Below are 23,500 nucleotides of genomic sequence, written 5' to 3' on the forward strand. Positions count from 1 at the left end.
ATATGTTCAAATTACTTTGCCCTTTGAGTTAAAAGATAAACATCCTTCAGACATCAAGGCTACAAGGGCTGCCATCAAAATACCATTGCTGATGGTTCTTGATATGTAATTTCTATGTAGTTTGGAGGATAGATGCCAGTTGTTCTCCATCACTGGCTTCTAGTTGCTAGTGTACATCCTACAGGGCTTGTTTATCCAGAATGATATCATAGATAGATCATTACTAAGATGATGTTTCTAAAACTCTAAAGAATGTGTTAGCATGGCTTCCTTCTTATATTTCAGGCTATAGAAGAAAATTATTGGTTTTTTCTAGGTTTCGGAAGGTATAGACTTCAAAATGGGTACTGTAAAAGAAGAAACAAATTACTTTGAATTTTACTTACAGGTAACCAGGTCCAGTAGTTACACCAAAAAGTCACAGTTTCAGGTGGAAGAAGAAGATATTGAGAAGCTGGAAGTCAGGTACATTCTTAAGTATGTTGTATGAAACAGTCAATGCTGTTTTATAATAAAAAAGAAAAAGTTACTAAATAATTGCTGAAAACTGACAAGATAGTCCTCCAGTTTTGGGAAAGAACCCCTTAGTCTAATTAATATGCATTCAGACTTTGCACAGTTCAGCTGACATAATCTAGTTGTGAAATGACAAGTGTAGTATATTTGACAAAAAAAGAATATATTACCTTCCATACTTATTTACATATCAACCCAGGACTTGAATGCTTTTTTTGCCCGCTTCCTTTGTTGTGGGGCTAAGATACTAAGGATCTGCTGTTGGCTCTTCTTAGCTTCTTCCTGGGGTGGGGAGAGGAGTATACAAAATTGAAGCTTCCCTCCCAGGCTCTTATTTGCTTTGCTTTTTAAAAACACCTTTTCCACTCAGGCTTGGGGACACTAACCAAAAAAGGCTCCTTAGAAAGCTTGAGAGTCATGGAGTAAAAGGACAGGTCCTCTTGTGGATCAAAAACTGGCTGAGTAATAGGAAGCAGAGAGTGAGTATAAATGGGCAGTCTTCGCAGTGGAGGACGGTAAGCAGTGGGGTGCCGCAGGGCTCAGTACTGGGTCCCATGCTCTTTAACTTGTTCATAAATGATTTAGAGTTGAGAGTGAGCAGTGAAGTGGCCAAGTTTGCGGATGACACTAAATTGTTCAGGGTGGTGAGAACCAGAGAGGATTGTGAGGAACTCCAAAGGGATCTGTTGAGGCTGGGTGAGTGGGCATCAACGTGGCAGATGCGGTTCAATGTGGCCAAGTGCAAAGTAATGCACATTGGGGCCAAGAATCCCAGCTACAAATACAAGTTGATGGGGTGTGAACTGGCAGAGACTGACCAAGAGAGAGATCTTGGGGTCGTGGTAGATAACTCACTGAAAATGTCAAGACAGTGTGCGTTTGCAATAAAAAAGGCCAACGCCATGCTGGAAATTATTAGGAAGGGAATTGAAAACAAATCAGCCAGTATCATAATGCCCCTGTATAAATCGATGGTGCGGTCTCATTTGGAGTACCGTGTGCAGTTCTGGTCGCCACACCTCAAAAAGGATATTATAGCATTGGAGAAAGTCCAGAGAAGGGCAACTAGAATGATTAAAGGGCTGGAGCACTTTCCCTATGAAGAAAGGTTGAAACGCTTGGGACTCTTTAGCTTGGAGAAACGTCGACTGCGGGGTGACATGATAGAGGTTTACAAGATAATGCATAGGATGGAGAAAGTAGAGAAAGAGGTACTTTTCTCCCTTTCTCACAATACAAGAACTCATGGGCATTCGATGAAATTGCTGAGCAGACAGGTTAAAACGGATAAAAGGAAGTACTTCTTCACCCAAAGGGTGATTAACATGTGGAATTCACTGCCACCGGAGGTGGTGGCGGCCACAAGTATAGCCACCTTCAAGAGGGGTTTAGATAAAAATATGGAGCAGAGGTCCATCAATGGCTATTAGCCACAGTGTGTGTGTATATATAAAAATTTTTGCCACTGTGTGACACAGAGTGTTGGACTGGATGGGCCGTTGGCCTGATCCAACATGGCTTCTCTTAACAGATCTGTAAAGAATTGTAATGCAGTAATAAAAGCAAATATACCCCAATTAAATTATCAGAGGCTCAGCCTGTTAAACACCATATCAAGTGTCTTGGCAGTTTCAAGAGATTCCAAGCATCATGGCTTGGCACATGGCCTCTGGAAAGCCATCTAAAGCCATCCATAAAACCAGCCTAGCAGGAGAGAAGGCTAATTTTGAGCAGAGGCCAAATTATGTAATGTAGTGAAAGGGCAGTTGCCAAAGAATGCTGGGCAAATCTTAAGAGGGTCTACATGCTCATACGTAAATGTTTACATCCACCTTAGGTTGCTATGGGCTGTAAACTTTTAAGTAAACCCAGAAGCTAATTGTTGACCAATTTAGTTTCAGATACAGTATAATATGCATATGCCAGCATATGATAAAGCAGCCTTATTTTGCATCATATAATATTTTCATATTGTCTTCAGGAATAGCCCAACATAGAACACATAGTAGTAATCCTGTCTAGAGGCTATGATATCATAATTCATTGTAGGCGTATTGGTGGAGTCTAGGAAGGAGGATAATTCTTTAATTAATTATAATTGGAAAAGGTTTTTAGTTCAGACACTGCACAAAATCGTATTTAACTAAGTTAATTATATTTGTCATGATCGGGCTAAACATGGGCAATTCTGTTGAGTAAAATCATTTATTTTGTGTTATGTCTGAACCAACCCAGCCTGTGGTTGTTTTGCATATAGTAGCATAACTATGATAGAAAAGATCATCTGAGTGTAAGGAACAGTTTATTTGTTAATTTGCCTTCAACTGGATGTCATTGAGTTTGGGACATTCCCATTAATAATATCACGATACATCTCTGGTGAGGTAAGCAAACAACAGTCATACCACAATACATCTGGATTTTATTTTCTTCTTCTTAACATATGTGCTGTCTTAGCAGAAATGTTGGTGAGGTAAGATTTAAGAACTCAGAGTGCATGCCTCTGAAAGTCTGCAATAGCTTTTTAGGTTGTGAGACCTGAAGATGTTTTATATTTTAAAAGCATGTGTCAATGAAGTGCTGCAGAAATGACAGAGTGATTAATAAATAGGAATTATAAGAGTAAAAATGAACTTCAGGTGCCTGAGAAGAAAATGGTTGTGTCACTTTTTTCTTTGAATGCATAAATACTACTCATTATTGCTTTTCTTTTACTGACACAGCCTCACATCTTAGCCGATAGACTGACCTATTGCATTGATTGCCTGTAAAGCAATTAATAAGACATTTTATTTTTCTTGTGGTAGAAAAAGTATTGGGTGTGAGTCTAACCTTGTTTGCATGCTGAGTTGTTGTGGTGTTGTACATGATTTCATTAAGTTCGACCTGTGATTAAAATTATGTAACAGTCATAAAGTTACAAAATCAGTCATTAAATATGATTTTAACTTTCAGGGTTGATTTATGGAACAATGGGAACTTGGTGCAAGATCTTTTTCTAGGAGAAGTTAAGATTCCTGTCAAGACGTTGGGAAGTGAATCCTTCCAAGCTTGGTAAGCAGCTATTCAGGGTATTTTATCAAATGAAAAGAAAAGAGCAGCAGCCAGGTACCAAACAAGTTGTATACCCTAACTCTTCAGAAGGTAGAATTACTGTGGTTCATTGTTATGTGTTTAAATTTTAAAAGTGTGGGGTATCAAAAAAGCTTCTTTGTTTTGATAGTGAAATCTAAAAGTTGACCTTGTCTACCATTCTTTTAAAGAATCTCAGCATTTAGCAGGCTGCAGGTGGCCCATCAGCGAATCACCGCTTACCTTCTGAACGTAAATCAAGAGTGTTAACGATATGTCCCACATGCTGTATCTGGCCCCTGGAGGGCCCGAATCCAACCTGCCAAGCAATTGGCCTTCTGCTGCTTCCTGTTCCTTGCATTGCAGCTCCTTTTGCCCACTCTCTCCTATTTCCTGCTTCGCAGAGAAAAAGCCTTTCCTCAATTGACTGAGGAAGGGAGGAGGAGAGAAAGAGCCAGAGAAAGCCTTCCCTCAATTGGCTGAGGAGATGATGCACCCCAGGTATCTGAACTGCTGGACTTTCTTCAGAACTGATTCACCCACAGTGATGCAGGGAGGGTGATAATCTTCCTGGGGTGCAGGCTGGTGGAGAACTTCTGTCTTCTTCAGACTAACTTCTAGGCCGAATAGCTTGGCAGCCTCTGCAAAGCAGGACGTCATATGCTGCAGAGCTGATACCGAGTGGAAGACGAGTGCAGCATCATCAGCAAACAGTAGCTCTCGGATGAGTTTTTCCATTGTCTTGGAGTGAGCCTTTAGTCACCTCAGGTTGAACAGGCTGCCATCGGTGCGATAGCGGATGTAGACACCATCATCATCATGTAGATCTACTGTGGCTCTTTGAAGCATCATGCTAAAGAAGATCGTAAAGAGAGTTGGTACGAGAACGCAGCCTTGCTTTACACCTGTGCCTATTGGGAAGGGCTCCGAGAGGTCGTTGCAGTGTCTGACTTGGCCTCGCTGGTCTTCATGTAGCTGGATGATCATGCTGAGGAACCTTGGGGGACATCCTAAACGTTCCAAGATTTGCCACAGGCCTTTCCTGCTAACGGTATCGAAAGCTTTGGTAAGGTCGACAAAAGTCACATATAGACCCTTGTTCTGTTCCCTGCATTTCTCTTGGAGCTGCCTGAGAACAAATACCATGTCGGTGGTGCTCCTGTTAGCTCTGAAGCCGCACTGGCTCTCTGGGAGGAGTTCTTCTGCAATGGTGGGCACCAGTCTGTTCAGGAGTATTCTGGCAAGGATTTTGCCTGCGATGGAGAGCAGGGTTATCCCCCGGTAGTTGGAGCAGTCTGACTTTTCCCCTTTGTTCTTGTGTAGAGTGATGATGATTGCATCGCGAAAGTCCTGTGGTAGTTTGCCTTGTTCCCAGCAGGTGACAAGTACTTTGTGAAGTGTGCTATGTAGTACTGTGCCCCCATGCTTCCAGATCTCTGGTGGGATTCCATCAACTCCCGCTGCCTTGCCACTTTTCAGTTGCTTGATGGCTTTAACAGGTGGGGATCTCATCCAATTCTGTTTTCACTGGTTGAAATGGGGTGAGGTGGATTGCTGAATCTTGAACTACGCGGTTGGCACTGAAGAGAACCTGAAAATACTCCGACCACCTGTTCAGTATGGATGCCTTGTCTGTGAGGAGCACTTGGCCGTCTGCACTACGCAAGGGACTCTGAGCCTGATATGATGGACCTATACTGCCTTCAGGGCTTCGTAGAACCCTCTTAAATCACCAGTGTCTGCACACAGCTGGGTTCTCTCTGCAAGCTTGGTCCACCACTCGTTCTGAATGTCTTGAAGCTTGTGCTGGAGGTTGCTACATGCAGCGCAAAAGATTGCTTTTTTCCCGGGACAGGAGGGCTGAGCAAGATGTGCTTGGTAGGCAGATCTCTTTTTCGCTAGTAATTCTTGGATCTCTTGATTGTTCTCGTCAAACCAGTCCTTGTTCTTCCTTGTGGAGAACCCGAGGACTTCTTCAGAGATCAACAGGATGGTAGTTTTTAGGTGTTCCCAGAGTGCTTCTGGAGAAGGGTTTGTGGGGCAACTGGGGTCCTCAATTCTTCACTGGAGTTTTGCCTGGAAGGTAGCTTTAACTTCGGCTGACTGAAGGCTGCCAACCTGAAACTTCCTCCGGGGGATACCGCCTCTCCTGGGTGTAGATTTAAAGTGAAGACGGAGATTGCAGCGTACAAGACGATGATCCGTATGACATTCCGCACTGGGCATTACTCGGGTGTGTAAGACATCTCGAAGGTCTCTCTGGCGCACCAGAATGTAGTCGATAAGGTGCCAGTGCTTGGACCGTGGGTGCATCCAGGTTGTCTTCAGACTGTTCTTTTGCTGGAAGATAGTGTTGGTGATGGTGAGCTGGTGCTCCGTGCAGAATTCTAGCAGGAGGCGCCCGTTGTCATTACAGTTGCCAGTGCCGTGTTTGCCAAGTACTCCTTTCCAGGCTTCCGAGTCTTTACCTACTCTGGCATTGAAGTCGCCAGGGATGATTACCTTGTCCTCTGTAGGGGTCTTCCGTACGAGATTGCGTAGATCAGCATAGAACTTGTTCTTTTCTGCAGGATCTGCTTGAAGGGTTGGGGCATACACACTGAAGAGTGTTGCATGCTGCTTGTTTTGAAGTGGGAGGCGCATGGACATGATGCGATCTGAGTGACCTGTTGGCAGGTTTTCGAGTTTGGAGGCAATGGAGTTCCTGACCATGAAGCCAACGCCAGAAAGGCGGCTCTCAGCCTTTGACTTACCCGACCAGTAGAGGGTATAGCCAGCACCGTGTTCTTGAAGACTACCTTCCTCAGGGAAACGGACCTCACTGAGAGCTGCTATGTCAATATTCAACCTGAGAAGTTCGTGGGCAACTAGAGCAGAACGTCGTTCAGGGCGACCACTGTCTACTGTGTCAAGCATGGTTCTGATGTTCCAACATGCAAGCTTTAGTCTTTGCACACTTTGTGAGGCAGGTGCATGCCTTTTCTTTGTTGTTATTTTTTGACCGCAAGTAAGGATGCCCGTTGACCGCGGCTAGCCAACTGGGATGGGGGAGACGAGCTTTGTTTAGACCACCTTTTCTAGGCCCCTCTCCGTGTGGAGCAAGCAGTGCTGTCCCTAGATAAGGCTGCTTGGTCGTTCAGGGTGCTGCCGAAAAATGCTTTCGTCTCCGGGTCAGCATCAGGCGACCAATACCCTGAACCGCCTACATGCAGGATCGGGACTGCGGCTTCCAGTGGCATCTTCCACCTGCCGTTTCGCCCCTTGCCCATCGCTGCAGGACTTGGTGTGTTGTGGGTTGTGGATGTGGATATGCCCTTCAGGCCTGCGCAGAGGAATTTTTAGGTGAAGCACAGTGTGCGCGGTACTGGCTCCACCCTTTCACCTTGGGGTCATCTGCCATGGCCCAGTAAGCCGGGACGCTGGCAGCGAGTCCTCCAGGTGGTAGGTGTTACATTAACGAGCGCTATCTGCCCGGGTTTGATGTTAGAGTTTTCCTTCTCTTGGCTGGCGAGGTTGGTGAGCCCAGCCTGCCCATCCGGTTATACCGCCGGACATTCGGTCGCACCATGACGTGGCGAACTCTGTGAGAAACGGGGGGGACCAGCGGGAAGGTGTTGCCACGGATGCAGTAATGCAGGAGAGGCCATTGCAGTGACCATCTGCCAGGCATAGCCGGACAGTGACCACGCAGCGTTCATTACACCGGGAAAGGAGAGGCTATGGGGGGGCAGGATACCCAAGAGGGAGCCCGCCCCTCCCCCCTAATGTACTGGAAAATTAAATGTTCCCCCACTGGTTTTTCAGTGTTGTGGTTTCTAATAGCAGTAGAAAAGAGCAAGAGTCTAGCAGCACCTTAAAGACTAACAAAATTTGTGGTAGGATATATTCTTTCATGAGTCACTTCTCACTTCTTCATACTTATTTCTGTTTATTCTTTGTATTCTCCTGGACTGAATCCTCCTGTGCCAAATTGAAACCTAGGATTCCTGCCTCATTACAAATGTTGATATCTCTGTGCCTACTACCCCTTTCCATATCAAGCCTGATATTGCCATTCAGCTTCTGAATCATCTTTACAAAGTTTATCTCTCTGGTACCTCATGTTACGTTTTATGGCACACATGGCTTGGCTCAACAAGGTGACATTTATGTCAGATCTGGCTCTCGTAACAAATGTTCAACACCCATGACTTAAAAATTTCAAGACTGAAAAGGTAATGTTTAAAGAATAGCTGTCATGCCAGTAAATGCCAAATGTGTGTACAGGCTGACAAGAATCTTCCAAAATAAAGATTATGATAGCTATAAAAACAATATGTATGTGTTTCATTCCAGACCTAAACTTAAACTGATTCTCTGCTGGCCTGATGTGGCAGCATGGCGTGGCAATTGCTGTTAGACTCAGACTTGTAGAATCAGGTCTCCCTTTGTGCCTTGAAATTTACTGGGCATCTTTGGGCCAATTATTACCTCTGTCTAATGTACCCTGCAGAATTTGTTAATGGTAGAACAGTGGGGAGTAGGCATTTATGCTACAGGATGGGATAAAAATGTGACAAATTGTAAGTGAATGTGACATGAGCCTTCCATTTTACTTTTACTTTTTTTTTTAAGGTACCTTCTACAACCAAGAGATAATGGAAATAAGTCTTCTAAAAGTGAAGATCTTGGGTCACTTAGACTGAGTATATGTTACAGTGAAGACTGCGTGCTTCCATCTGAGTATTATGCCCCCCTCAGGAACTTGCTGCTAAAGTCAACAGAAGTTGAGGTAGTTGAATAGCACTTTTTGGAGGGCTGCCTGATGCTTCAGGAACGTAAAGCAAAGCTGCCACTTCCCAGACCACATTTACCTGTTAAGCAGTGTCATAAGTTTACTTTGCTGAACATTACATTGCTTTTAAGATGTCTAAAAGGTTATCCAGATCAGCAGCTGAGTCCAGAAAATAGTATAAATGCACACTCATGGGAGAGATTAAATGTTTTGAAAAGCAGGCTTTTGTGTGTTTCAGAATCCATTTGTGATATAGTTGAAGGTGAAGTGCGAATTACACGATTTAATATACACTTATATTCTGCCTTTCCAGATACGTTTTCCTAATAAGTGTATAATAGACATTTGTGTGCCTAAAAGTAGTTCCAGGTATTACTTAACATGGAACTGCTTTATTTTTTACTCTCTTAAAAAGTGTACAGTAACTTCAGAACCCAACTGGATAATTCTTTTCTGCCCATAGTGGATTCAATAACTGCAGTAATTTTTAATCAGCCAGCAAGACCATGGAGACAGAAAAGTTAAACTCTTCCTCTGTCATGAGGCAGGCTTGGCAAATCTGAAGACCTAGTATTCAAGACAGCCTTCCCAGTTTCTATCTTGCATTGGAAAGCAGGGTCTTTGTAGTTCCTGAGCTTGGACCTAGGTGGCAGAATCAGTTTATTCAAAATAGCAACTTCTGTCAGCCATCCTGTGTCCCCACTGTATCTAATGTACTTAGGCATTTAGATGGGGGGAGTACTTCAGAAGACCCACTCTCTGAATATGGATCACCACCCAGATTTTTTTTTCCTTGTCAGCATCTTCTCCTCTCTGCCCCCACCCCCAGCTGAGGCAAGGTATGCGTTTGATAGAATGGAACCTTCAGTAATGCTCAGCCAAGTCTGATTGTTTCTTCATACTCTGTATCACACTGATGGGCTGACCCCAATGTGACCCACCTCTCTAATAATAAGGGAAATCCCCTTGAGATTTTTACAGAAAAATTGCCACAAAATTCTAAAAGATGTGGCTGTAATATTGTCCCAGAACTAGAAAGATTAGGCCCACAGACATAAGGGTGAGGGGTGGCTGTCCATGAATTCTCTTTCCTCTTAAGATCACATTCCAGGTCCTAAACCAGGAGCAAGTACTGAAGGAGGCAAAACCAGCAAGGATTTGCCACCATTCCTGGTGCTGGAGATAGTTTTAAAGGGTTGTCTCCTCAAGTTGTTTCTTCCAAAAGCTAGGGCAGCTGCATTACTTATTTCCCATATCCTTGGAAAGAATTGGCTTAGTGTTAGTCAAAGAAGCCCCATCTTACCCCTGTTGGCAAAATCTCTGTGAAAGGAGTAAGGCTTTAATGATGGATGCTTCATTTGGCATTCCTTCAATGATCCCTCCTTCCTAAGCAAGGTTTTAATTGCTGTGTTTATGTTTTGTATATATTTTAATGCTGTTTTTGGTTTGTTTTAATGATGGGGGGGTTGATTTTAATGGTTTTAAAATGGGCTTTTATCATGCATATTTTAAATTGCTAGCTGCCCTAGTAAGGGCAGAAAGGCAGGATACAAATTTTGTAAATGATTTTCAGTCAGAAAGGGACATGGAGCTCATGGCTTTCATATAAGAGATCTTTAAAAGGTTAGCCCCTCGCCAGTTCAGATCCAAGCTGATCTATATCCGCAGGGACAGTTCACTCAGGCTTAGCCAAACAAGTCTGAAACTTGTGAAGCAGGGAGTCATTCAGCAAGCAAGCTAGAACGACACTACAACAATCAGCAGAGTTTTCTCTGTCGTAACATTTCCATATTTGACTTTTCTAAGGGGAGTTCCCTTACATTCTCCAGTATTAACCAGATTCCCATGTCCATGGGTTACTAATATATAAAGGATTCCTGTTTGCAGGTCTGAAATCCATTCTGATTATAGATCATACATGAAAGGTAGTGTCACTGGTGGCCCTCACCTCTGCCAGTGGGTTTTGTGAAATTGGGACCCTTTCAGTTATGAAAGAACTGTACAGTTTCTATGAAGATTGACAGAAATGTTCTGCACGCTGACCTATTTATTCAGTAGATAAATTGATAGATTTATTTGCTTCTTTGAATTTGAACTAATTTTACAGAATTTTTCTGCCCCAGTCTTCCCTGCACAAAAGAGAAATTGTGGCAGAAGCTTGATATGTGGTATTCCCTACTGGCTTTACACAAGGTCACACAAATTCTGGCATTTTGAAAGACATGTTTACATCCTACAGGACTGGCTACCAAAGGGAGGTTATTGGATCCACAGTTGTCGAATTTTGAAATTGGTATTCTTACGTTCATATTACTATTTTCAGATCAACGTAACAAATATTTGTTTCCCCCCTCTTTTTTATAGCCAGTATCTGCTTCTGCTGCTTACATTTTGGCTGAAGTGTGTCGTGATAAATATGATACCATTATACCTCTTGTACGATTGTTGCTTCATCATCATAAACTAGTACAGTTTATCACTGCAATGGCAGAATTAGAACTGAAGGACACCCAGTAAGTGCTTGATTTTTTCTTCTTCTCACTCCATTCAATATTTGTATCTGCAAAGTGTGCAAATCTTCATGAAACTTGTCAAACAATCTTTTCTATGGAATTTTGTCAACAGAAATTTTAAAATGTTGGCAGAAGATTAAAAATAATGTGTGCTTTTTCCTGTGGTTCTAGGTAATTTTGTTTCATCCAGCACTGTTTCTCATCTTCACTATGATCTGATATTCTAGGCATTTATGCAAGGCAAATCCTGTCTTTTTAAAAATTCTTCTTCCTTTTTTATAATAATGTTATGCACTGCTCAAGAAAATTTGAGCTTTTGTGGAAATAAAAAGTGTGTTGGGAAAAGAATACATCGGATGGTGTGCGTGTTTTGTTTTTAAAAGCTTGCTTTAATAGCGAATAGATCTGCTTTTCCTATTGTTGATTACAGTCAGTTGTGCTTATATTTCACAGAACAGCTTTTGGCTAGACAATGAGACAGTCATTTGGCACTGAGTATAGCTTTGCAATATTAAACATTAATTTTTAAAATTTTCTAATACCATTTAAAAGTTTCTAGAAACTTCTCAGCAGAATCTCTCTTGTTTATGATTTTAAGACTTCTCCTGTGCTGAACATTTATTCAATTTGTATTACAGAGAAGCTAATACGATCTTCAGAGGAAATTCTTCAGTTACTCGATGCCTGGATGAGATGATGAAAATAGTGGGAAAGCACTACCTGAAAGTTACCTTAAAACCAGTTCTAGATGAGGTATGAATATTATGCTTTAAATGCCTGGTGGCTTATTGGGCATGCTGGAGAAATATCAAGTATATATACATCGTTTCCTCCAGCACTTTACACCATGGTGCATGTGTTATGTTGATAGTCCTCAGCCTACATGCTGTTGCGTGATTTTGCCACCGATGTTTTAATTATTGTTTACTGTGTTGTCTCTGATTCTGTAGTATCTGTTTTTATGATGTTATTTTAATTCTGAGGTGTTGATTTTATTGCTGTAAGTGGCCCTGAGTCTGCTTGCAGGATAGGGTGGGATATATATCCAAAAATTAAATATAGTGAATTTCTAGTCTGCATATTAAACCTGGATAGTATCCTGATGTTTATGAGCCCCATACCAGAATATTTTTAATACAGTATCTCTTCAACTACAGCTGCTTTTTCCTTTCTGTATCTTTTGACAGCTTCTGTTGGAAGCATATTTTTCTCCTGTCTTGAAAATGTCTGTTCTCCTTGTTAGCAAAATTAGTTTTGTTTGGAACACTTGACATGGAGGCTGTATTTTTGAACAGCAAGCATGCTGTTTATGCATGATGAAGGCTATTGATGGCTGAAGAAGACTTGCCTATTTAGATGCTTAGAAATGTGAGCTGTCCTTTTTGCCAGCATTATCTCCTGACCTTTTGCCTATCCATATTTTATAGGTCAGTAATGGGGGAGGGGGGAGAAAGAGCTGCAAAAAAAAAAAAGGATCTCCTCTATCTTTTGTAATAGCCTTATTGAAGGCTGTTATTAATAGTTGATAATCAGAATACTCATTTACAAAATAATTAACTTTAAGTCAGTTTACTTACTATGAGGAAAAAATATAGATGTAAAAGATTCTTGTTGTGGTTGTACCTCTGCAATATAAGAAGAAAGTGTGGGTGGGAAGGTGAGTGGAGGTAATTCCCATCCTGACAATGTTTTGGATGAAGACAGAGTTCCCTTTAGCTTTCCTCTTTTTTTCCTTTGAAGAATCTGCCTTGAATTACTGGGAAAAATGAAATATAAATACTTAAGGGAAGAAAGCTAGAAATCAGAAGAAAAAGTGCATGTAAAGTACAGCTGAGCTGACACAGTGGATAATAAACGAAAAAATAATACATTACAAACCTCATGGATATGTATGCATATTTGTACATAAACACACATACAAATAGCTTCTGATAAAGACCCTTTTCAAATAATTCTTCCTTCAGATATTATTCATTATATTGCGAAGTGGTCACACTTCCATATCAACATAGTAATACAAAAAAAGTAACCATCTTTTTTACTTCAAGCATGTAAACTTCTAAATTATTTAAAATATTCCATATGTAGTAAATAATATCATACAGGGTTTTTTTTTAAGGAGCAATTGATTCTAACCTTTTTCAAGCCCGTCTAATTAGACTACAGTTGATACATATGAATCTAAAAATTGCATTTTACAGGGACATGAGTCAATCTGTTCAACACTGAGATGCCACCATGAATGCTAGAAGCTTGTATGGTAATGGGACAAATGCCCTGTAGCCTGCCTCACCCAAAGGTAGCAACAGTAGACCTTTGCACAGTTGTCTTAGGATGGGAAGACACTGTGTTTTCATATCTCCAACCAGTAACCAATCAAAACTATATTTTTGCCTCAGATATGTGAGAATCCAAAGCCTTGTGAAATTGATCCCTTGAAATTGAGAGAAGCTGAAAATGCTGAAATTCACAAGGTAACTATTTTTTTCCAGTTTATACTTAGAAGTTTGTATGAGTAGCTTATATAACTTTAATAGTAATTTTGCTATTGGTAACAAATAAGATTACTTAGAACTTTTTCTTTCCCTTGCTTCATTATTTTTTGTCTGCCAATATGATCTGTTTTAACTTCTTTATGTAGAGCATTGAATTAATAGAATTTGTGTGGAATGGTAGATAGACCTTATAAATTTGTCATCAGATCCTCAAGCAAAACTTTACGTGGCTTTGGAAGTTACTTCTATTCAGTTCTTTGATAAAATGAGAATACTAGTGACCTGAGAGAAATTACATTGTACCCTGAAAGTAGTATGAATGTGTAATATCTGTCAATGTTGATGTGCTTGGTCTTACCTGGTAAGTTAATAACCTCTGACTGCAGTGTAAGTAGTAAACACTGACATATAGTCTCCATCCCATCAAAGTTTTGCTGAATGGTTATTTAATACACAATATTTAATTTAATTTGCCCTGGCCCCGGCCTGATGGAACATGCTCCCACATGAGATCAGAGCCCTGCAGGACCTTTTACTGTTACTCAGGGCTTGCAAAACAGCTGTTCTGCCAGCCCTGTGGTTGAGGCAGCAGGCATCCAATGAAAAAGACAGCCTCCCATACTGAAATCACTAGCAGGGGCTCACAGACAGAAGAGCCTATTCAGAAGATCTTGGTCCCAGGCCAGCTAGGGTCCTATACTTAATAAGCACCTTGAATTGTGCCCCAGTAAATAAGTAGCCAATGAAGTTCCTTCAGCATTGACATAATGTGGTCTCATTAATGAGCTCCAGATAATCTGACTGCCACATTTTGCACTAATTGGAACTTTCAAAACTGTTTTCAAAAGAAGCTCTATGTAGAGCTCATCATCATAATACAATCTGGATATGACCATTGCATGTATAATTGTGGCCAAATCATGCTGCTTAGGAAATATTGCAGCTAGACAAATCCTTATATGTCATATGTGTATGCCAGAAAGTTTCTGTTTGCTTTTAAGCATGTTTTAGATCTCTCTCACCATAAATTGGTGTCTGTTTTACTTTGTCATGTTTCACAGGTTTTTTTATTTCAGAAGGGGACCATGGGTTGGATTCAAACTAAGGTGGCTATTTCTACTTATGTCCCCCTTTTTCACTATAGACCCCCTTCATGTTATTGCTCAGGGTCTCCTGTTCCCCCAGGAACAGCATTTCATGGTAATCAGTGTGCTGCAGTGGGAAGTGAGAAGTAAGAGAGGTATGTTCTGCCACTCAAAAATTCAGTCTGGATCCAGACCCAAGTCTGAAAATTCTTGATGAAAATAGACTAAAACTCATAATATTTCATGTGGTAAAACTTATAGGTTTTATATAGTCATGGCTTTCTGAAATTGTTCTTGCAGGAAAACTTACGCAATTATGTCGACAAAGTATTCAGTACAATTGTACAGTCAAGTATAAGTTGCCCTACATTAATGTGTGATGTATTCTGCTCTCTGAGAAGTTTGGCTGCTGAAAGATTCCGCAGTAAGTGTGCTTTCTAAAATATGTATTGTAAATACTTCTAGCCTTCCTTAGACTATATAGAAACCACATGTGTTTTATCATTTAATAGTATTAGTAGAATCTGCATACTTACTGAATCAAAGCACCAACATAGAAAAAGGGCAAACTCAAAAAGAAAAATGTGGAAGAAATGGACTACAGAAAAATAGATAGTGTTTTAAGATGTTGCAATGAGTAATATTTTGAACTGCTGCTATATAATTGTTGATTCATTTAGTTTTGCACAACTATACTAGTAACTAGTTTGTCTGTAGAAAAAGTAAAGCATTGGTTCTGCATGTATTTAATCACCAAACAGAATTGCCCCTTTATAAATGAAAGCAAATAGCTCTGCTTTGAAAACCACTTGAACAGTGTATTTCTTGAAAAATAATGGTTAACGCATGGCACATAATATGTAGCAAAGCATCTTTCATCATAACCATATTGTCATTTCATGCTAACTGCTAATTCTTGCCTATTGACATTGAGTTGGATCCAGACTATATCATAAATTTTGTTCTGGTTGCAGAACACAGCTTTCCTGCCTCTTTCCTCTTGTCCACTACACCCTCCAGCATGCTGCTCCTCAAGACTCAGGGGAATCCCTCAGAACACTGCTGGGCACCATGTGGAGTAGGAGTGAGAACTGGCAAAAAAATCCCACACACCACTGTGGAGTGCCATTCCACTAGCGGGAAACAGGCTTTGGATCCAGTTCAATGTCCTCTTAAGGCTTTTGCTGTCTTCATTTCATACTAAGTTGTAATACATTTTACATTTCATGGTTTTTCTCTGCAGATGACCCTCATGTACAGTATTCTGCAGTGAGCAGCTTTGTGTTTCTTCGTTTCTTTGCTGTAGCTGTAGTATCGCCTCATACTTTCCATTTACGACCTCACCATCCAGTAAGTTTTGATGATGTTCTGTTGAAACATTGTAGGCAGTTTAGGAAGTTGTATATGGGAATTAATTTAGTATGGTAAGATGAAGGGAAAAGACTAATAGTTTGCAGACCACCAAGATTTATTAAATTAACTCTAGGTAATTATTTCTGTCAACATTGCACTGTGCCATCTTCATGTTAAAAAGCACTTTCTGCTTGGCAGGCAAGCAGTGTAGGTAAAAATATATAGATATATTGCACTAATCATGTTAACACATATTTCTAAACATTTCCCATTGATTTTAAAAGAAAAATATGCTGAAAGAGAGTATAAGAAGCTGTGTGGCTCTTGTTTTTGACACCTGATTTTATCTGATAGCCTTGCTAAGAGCTTTGTAGGAAGCACCAGTTGTGACAGTTCACGTCAGTTATATTTCTTTCTGTGTGTAAGTGGGAAATACATGAAGTGGCCTTTCAGGATCATTCTCATATTTTTCTATTATGGACTGTCACCAAAATTGAATTGTGTATTCCAGTGTACATGTATTATAAAATCATCAAAGCAAGAGGAAGAAGACTGCACTAATAATCTCCCAAGGGAAAACATTCTAAAATCCTTTTTTTTAAAAAATTATTTTGTTGAATTATTGGCGTGCATTTCTTTGGTCAGCGCAGTTCCTACAGATAAATAATGTTTTGTAGTAAAGTTTATAAGTTTTGGGATACAAGATATTACATTTGGCAAAAATGTACTCAATATAGCAATGACTTGTCCTTAAATTCTGGTGGTTACCCATGTTGGTCTGAAACAGCAAAACGAAGTTTGAGTCCGGTGGAACCCTTAAGAACAATAAAGTTTTATTCAAGGTATGAGTTTTCATGTGCAAACTCATACCTTGAATAAAACTTTGTTGGTCTTAAAGGTGCCACTGGACTCAAACTTTGTTCTTGTCTTTAAATGACATTGAATTGTGCCAATTGCTCCTTAGTTTAGTGTGTGGCTCTAGGATCTTGGAGCAGTGTGCTTTCAATGCTGTCAGCTCCACACTGTGCCTATTGACTCATTTTCACCTATTCACACTACTGTCTTTGCTCACTCTTGGCCCTCGTGCCTCTGTTTAGGTTGCAAGACACTTGGTATCCAACTATGGCAGTGGTATTAGTTAGCTTATTAGTATAAGCCTTACTAAATAGACAGTAATTTAAATGTATGGTATTAGTTCCTGCATTAGTTGCTGCATTTAATACTAATTCCATTGATATGATATAAATTCATAGTGGCATTAAGATACATATTCAAATGTACTATGTTCTCACATGAATATTTAGAATTATGTATGTTCTCTTTAAATGTTATGATAAAGCATACAAACCTTGATTACTCAGATTAAAATTTTAAATGTCAAATACTAGCTTCTACTTGTCTAATACTAGCCACTAAACCAGCATGTAAGCCTTGATCATATATAAGACTCTTGCGGTATCTTTAAAAAGCTTCATCTGTTTTTGTACAGTTAGTTTATTTTTTTGTAGAGAGAGAATGTAGCAAATATAAATGTATGTAGCTATCTTGCATTATTATGTATGATACTTTTGAGGCAAATTTGGGTGTATTCTATGAACCACTGCTGTCTTCATCTCAGTGAGACTTATGTGATGAGAGTTCTGTGTAAATCCTACTGCCATGGAGACTGTTTGGCAGAAATTACTCTTTCATTATAACAGTATAATGTCAGTTAATTTGCTGGTCACATTCTTCAGTGTAGTTGAACTTTGCTGTAAGCTATCCGTTTTCCTTACTGCTTTCCCTGATGATGCTTCTAGGATGCACAGACATCTAGAACGTTAACCCTCATATCAAAAGCCATCCAAACACTGGGAAGCTGGGGAAGTTTGTCCAAAAGCAAACTAGTAAGTGCATAGTTATTCCTTCCTCCCCCCTTTTTTTTTTGTTTCTGATGTCATTTTGCTAAGTCTTATTGATATATGTCTTCTCTCTTCAGTCAAGCTTCAAGGAGACATTTATGTGCGATTTTTTCAAAATGTTTCAGGAAGAGGAATATACTGAAGCTGTCAAAAAGGTATTTTATCTATGCATGTTTGGGTTTTTTGAAATACACTTTTATTTATGCCACAGTTCATCCAAGGAACTCAGCACTGTGTAAGAACACAGCAACATTGTTCTCATAACAGCATGAGGTAGGCTAGAGAAAGAGCAAGTGGCTCAAATGTAATCCAGCAGGCTTAATGATTGGGTGGAAGTAGAATTTGCATCTGTCCAGGTCTAGCATTCCTTCTTACTATTTATTAAATTTAATTATTTTTTAAAAAGTGTTTATATCCAAATCTGATCAGGGTCCCCAAAGTGGCAAACATTAGAACAGGATGTCAAACATACAGCTCATGGGCCAAATCCAGCTCCTACAGGACTCGTGTCTGGCTTGCAAGCAACAGGCTCCCTTGTGCTTCTGTCTCTCTCTCACACACACACACATACATGCACACATTTATGTGTGTTAAAAGGAAGGGGCATGCATGTTGGGATAAGGGGAAAGGAGAATTAAAAGGAAATTATTTTGGCTTATTCTAAAAAGTTTTTTTTTTAAGATTAGATTTCTCTGTCCCTATATGGGATTTTCTTTCAATCCCCTCCCCCTCTTCCCAATTAGGAATTAGAACACTTGTATTGGCTTCCAAAATGCAGTTAAGGTTTTATATACCAGTTCAATAAATCTCCCTTTCTCCTCTCCCACTTCACTGGCTGCCTTTCTTCACTCCCCCTTTGCTATCATCAGTAGCACTTAAGTGGATTTTGCCCAGTCTGAAATCGACACTTTATTTCACTTGGAGAGATCCTTCTCTCCAGTTTAAACAGATGAAGAAAAAGAAAAAAAAGAAACCTAACAGTAAAGCCTGCAAGCTTTATTAGTAGAAATCAGCAAGAGTCCTGTAGCACCTAACAACATTTATGGCAGGGCATGAGCTTTTGTGAGTCACTGCTCACATCTTCAGATACAGCTAGAATGCTAGTCCAGTGGTCATTATATCTTGGAGAGTGGAATGATTTCAGATGTCAACTGACAATAGCAGACGTTGGAATGAGACAGGAAACCTATGTCTCAATTCAGCCTTGGAGGATGCATTCAGCTTCATTACCAGTTGCAGTTCAGCAGTCTCTCTTTCTAATCTCATTTTGAAATTCCTTTGTAAGAGAATTGCTACTGTTAGGTCAGCAATGTCTTTGAAGGTTAAATGTTCCCCCACTGTTTTTTTAATGTTGTGGTTTCTAATGTCAGACTTCTGTCTGTTTATTCTTTGCATCTTCCTGGACCAAATTGGGACTAGGTTTCCTGCCTCATTACCAATGCTGATCAATCAACCACCCCTTTGCATATCACACCTAACCCAACCAGGCCTGCTGTTGTCATTCACCTGCTATTGTCATTCAGCATCTGAAATCACCTTATATCCCTGGTACCTCATGTTACATTTTATGGTACACATGGCCCTGCCTAACAAAGTGGCATTGATGTTATCTATCACTCATAACAAATGAGTTCAACACCTCTGCATTAAAACATTTGAACAATTAAAAACAGTATTTAAAATTATAGAACAATTCAGTAAAAACACATAAAATGCCAGAACCAGGGAAGAGGGCCAGTAACCATTCTTTCATTTGGTATGCCAAATGAAAGAAAAAAGTCTTCATCGACTGGTGGGAGACAGACAAATCTCCCTGAGGACGAGTTCCAAAGTTTTGGTGCAATGATGAAGAAAGCCACCTGCCTAGCCCCAGATGGTGGGAGCAACCAATGCAGGGCCTCTGAAGATGATCAGAGTGGGTAGATTCATATGGGAGAAGGTGGTATTAAAGGTATATTGATCTTGGGCCATACAAGGCTTTAAAGGTCAATACCAACACTTTGAATTGAGCGCAGAGCAAATTGAAAGCCAGCGTAGAGAGAACAAGACTGGTGTGATATGGTCCCTGAGAACCACTCCAGTCAATATTCTAGCCACTGCATTCTGTACCAACTGCAGCTTCTGGACAGTCTTCAAGGGCAACCCCACATGAAGCACATTGCAGTAATCTAAAGTTGATGTGCCACAGTAGAAAGATCTTTTCCACCCAAAAAGGACCAGAGCTTGTGAAAGATACCTCTGGACACCACTGCTACCTCTTTAGAGCCAGTTTGGTGTAGTGGTTAAGTGTGCAAACTCTTATCTGAGAGAATCGGGTTTGATTCCTGACTCTTTCACTTAAAGCTGCTGGAATGGCCTTGGGTTAGCCATAGCTGTCGCAGGAGTTGTCCTTGAAAGGGAAGCTTCTGTGAAAGTTCTCTCAGCCCCACCTACCTCACAGGGTGTCTCACAGGGGAAGAAGATATAGGAGATTGTAAGCCACTCTGAGTCTCTGATTCAGAGAAAAGGGCAGGGTATAAATCTGCAATCTTCTTCTTTATCCAACAGTTTATAACCATTAGATAAAACTGAGATGTCCCTTCCTTCCACAAGATGTTCCCAATTTATACCCCATTTAGTAACCCACTGGTAGGATTTGTCTTAAAAATGTAATACTCTATATAGTTAAAATAAATATGACAGGGAAATGCAAAAGCAGCTTTGAAAGCATAAATTTTAAAAACCACCGTAGGGTTTAATAAAGGATGCTTTATAATTAAGTCTGAAGAATAACTACATTCTTGTGTTCTCCATGTTCAGTTTTTAGATGAAGTATCATCTACAGAAAGTAAAGAGCCAAATGTCATGAGTGAGCCAGTGCATCTAAAAGAAGGGTAACTAAAATATGAAACATTGTATATTGACCTACCATTTTTCTTAACCATGGTATTTTTGCCTGTTTTGGACTGCTGCCTCTGAAGTAGCTTAGAGCATCTGCTTCCCTATTTGAGCACAATTTCCTTGAAGCTGTTTTGGACTGCTGCCTCTGAAGTAGCTTAGAGCATCTGCTTCCCTATTTGAGCACAATTTCCTTGAAGCTGTAGCACTTAGGCTTAACACAAAGGTTTATACAAAGGAATATATTTTCATAGATGCATAAACAGAATTCTGCACAAACTATCCCTGTTAATACAATGCCATGTTCTTGCCATGTTCATTGCTCATTTTCTACCACCACACTTTCTGTAGATTAAAGATGGAAAGAGGTTACAGTTTCTCAGAGTTGCAATGTTTTAATGTGCCCTCTTTTAAAACTCCTGGTGAAGTGGAACAGTGGGAGCTATTCTTTTTGTGTACAGAAAGAGCGATGTCTCCTGTAAACTAAGCCCATTTGGAAGGCTTGCATCTTGCTGTCCCAGACTTCAGAAGGCTAACTAACTTAGTCTGAGACCATTCAGCTTCCATCTGCTACTATTCAGCTTGCTTGCTGTATTACTGTGGTGGTGGAAAGTGCCATCAAGTCACAGCTGACTTGTGGTGACCCTTTATGGGAAGAGACATTCAGAGGTGGTTGCCATTGCCCACCTCTGTGTCACAACCCTGGTATTCCTTGGAGTTCTCCCATCCAAATACTAGGCATGGGCCACCTTGTGTAGCATCCAAGATCTGATGAGATCAGATTATAGCTTCCTTTTAAGTGGTCTTTTTCGATGCTGCTTTGAATGCTGAATTAGGAAAATATTGGCTTATAAATCTTTCAAATGAATTAAACTATTAATTGAAGGTAGTTCCAGTTCATGCATAGTTCATGTGATTCACGTGTCATCATGGATCCATGGCTATATACACTTTCAGTTAAGGTTCCTAAATATCCTTCAGTGTCTAGACAACTGCCAATTCCAAATAATACTTAAATGCTTTAATATGTTGTCTGTGTAGTTTCCTGAACAAGGTTTCCTTCTCATACATATAGAAATTGCACCTTCTAAGTGGCATCGCTCTAATTTGGATGTGTTTGGCTGCATTTGGAAACTCTCAAAAAAATTTACACAAGTATCCACATGTTTCTCTTGTGTTTCTTTTCACAGGGATATGTACAAAAGAGCACAAGGAAGAACTCGTATTGGGAAAAAAAATTTCAAGAAACGCTGGTTCTGTCTTACGAGTAGAGAGCTCACATATCATAAGCAACAAGGTAGCAGTACTGGTTTTTATTATGTCAGTATTTCAAGTTATATAACATGGTCTGTTTGCAGATTTATGCAAACTGTGTTCTTCTGTTCCAAGTTAACTGAGTTAATTACGGTATGTTGCTATATGAAAATGCCTTTTGACCAGAGGTCTAACACTATACGAAAGTCAATATTGTCTACCCTGACAGATAGCAGCTCTCCATGGTCTCTCACAGAGGTCCTACATACTACAGTGTACCTGACCTTGTTAACAGAAGTTGCCAGGGACTGAATTCGGGACTTTGTGTTTAGATTAGACACTATGTAGGGTAATCTCCATTCAGTCCAAAGGAGTATGAGTGCTGCTAATCCAGATCCTCCCATCTCCCCCATCTTTCATGTTAGTGAATAGGGATTGACATGACCAGCTCAGTCATCAGGTAGAAGAGAGTCAACTGGTAGAGGAGAGTCAGTCACTTTGTCAGGCAGGGCCATGTGAATCTGGTGTCTCTAGCACCTCAAACCACATTTTCCCAGGCTTTGCCCATCCCTATTGGTAAGCACCAGTTCAGTAGGGGGAAATATAATTCTCTTGTTATGAGAGCATCTTAGAAGAGGTTGACCTGGTCCATTTTACTGAAAGATAGCTGAAAGACAGAAGTAGTTACAGTGCATGACTGGACCATCATCAACTTTAGTACGTAGGCCAGAGGGGGGTGTAGCTGTGGCCCATTGTTAGCCTCCATCTTTCAAAGACATCCAGGGTAAATTCTGTGTTCCTTCTGTTGGGTTCCACAGACATATAGGAAATTATCCTGGTGGTGTCTGCTTAACTGTTCAGCTGATAATGGTCAAGCAGCATGGTGTTAGAGATTGCCATATTTATTGTCCTGAAAGACTAGCTGCCCGGCAGAGACCTTATCAAGTAGCACTCAGGATGTTATGCAGGAGGTTCAAACTCTAGGACTGGTTCAGATTGTTTTGAGCCCTAAACACAAAGGCACATTCTGGATTAACTCATCTGCTAAAGGCATATTTAATACATGACCAGACCCTTCCATAGGGATGGTGAATCCCTATGGTCTGCCCTGATCTTGCTGTGGAATGCAGAGTTGACAGAAGCTATAGACGAGCCTGCTGTACCTATTGCCCTCCATAGCATTCTCCCCACTCCCTCCCCCAGAGCTGGGGAAAATTCCATTGGTTGGGCAGTGTCTAGATTGATGGTGGAAGAAAGGACATGCTGTAGAGCCCATTGGAAGGCCTATGAAGCAGAAGTGGTGGTGACAAAGTTTCTTCTTGCTACTATTGCAATATGATTCTGAGTATTCAAGGCCTATTGGCTACAGTCCTTGGAGAGACAACCTTGATTATTTAGTAAAATAAATGCTTGTAAAATTGCTCTTATCCGGTTCAATTTGGACTCCATAAAAAAAAAACTTCCTTATACTGATTCAGGCCACTGGTATTTCAAAGTCACTATTGTCTGCTCTGACTGCAGCAGCTCTCCAGGATCTCAGGTAGAGGTTTTTCATATCACCTGCTGCCTTTTCCTTTTAAAATAGAGGTGCAAGGAATTGAAGAAGACCTGCATGTAGAGCAGATGCTTTACCACTGGGCCACAGTCCCTCCATGTTTTT

At 40.5% G+C, this 23,500-nt stretch overlaps 1 protein-coding gene across 5 annotated transcripts in view; it reads left to right on the forward strand.

Moving 5' to 3' along the window:
- RASA2 (RAS p21 protein activator 2) overlaps positions 1–23,500 on the forward strand; it is a 60,821-nt gene that overhangs the window by 27,639 nt on the left and 9,682 nt on the right. For 3 of the 5 annotated variants that reach the window (XM_060242253.1, XM_060242255.1, XM_060242256.1), the window contains exons 8-19: positions 389–477; positions 3,472–3,570; positions 8,203–8,359; positions 10,727–10,875; positions 11,514–11,628; positions 13,275–13,349; positions 14,756–14,879; positions 15,699–15,805; positions 17,608–17,694; positions 17,787–17,864; positions 20,509–20,582; positions 21,777–21,883. In XM_060242253.1, the coding sequence (XP_060098236.1) occupies positions 389–477; positions 3,472–3,570; positions 8,203–8,359; positions 10,727–10,875; positions 11,514–11,628; positions 13,275–13,349; positions 14,756–14,879; positions 15,699–15,805; positions 17,608–17,694; positions 17,787–17,864; positions 20,509–20,582; positions 21,777–21,883 (1,261 nt within the window). The remainder of the gene's footprint in view (positions 1–388; positions 478–3,471; positions 3,571–8,202; positions 8,360–10,726; positions 10,876–11,513; positions 11,629–13,274; positions 13,350–14,755; positions 14,880–15,698; positions 15,806–17,607; positions 17,695–17,786; positions 17,865–20,508; positions 20,583–21,776; positions 21,884–23,500) is intronic. The other 2 variants (XM_060242254.1, XM_060242257.1) reach the window with 2 other exon arrangements.

The sequence above is a fragment of the Heteronotia binoei genome, chromosome 6 (genome assembly GCF_032191835.1).
Source record: "Heteronotia binoei isolate CCM8104 ecotype False Entrance Well chromosome 6, APGP_CSIRO_Hbin_v1, whole genome shotgun sequence".
Classification (NCBI taxonomy): domain Eukaryota; kingdom Metazoa; phylum Chordata; class Lepidosauria; order Squamata; family Gekkonidae; genus Heteronotia; species Heteronotia binoei.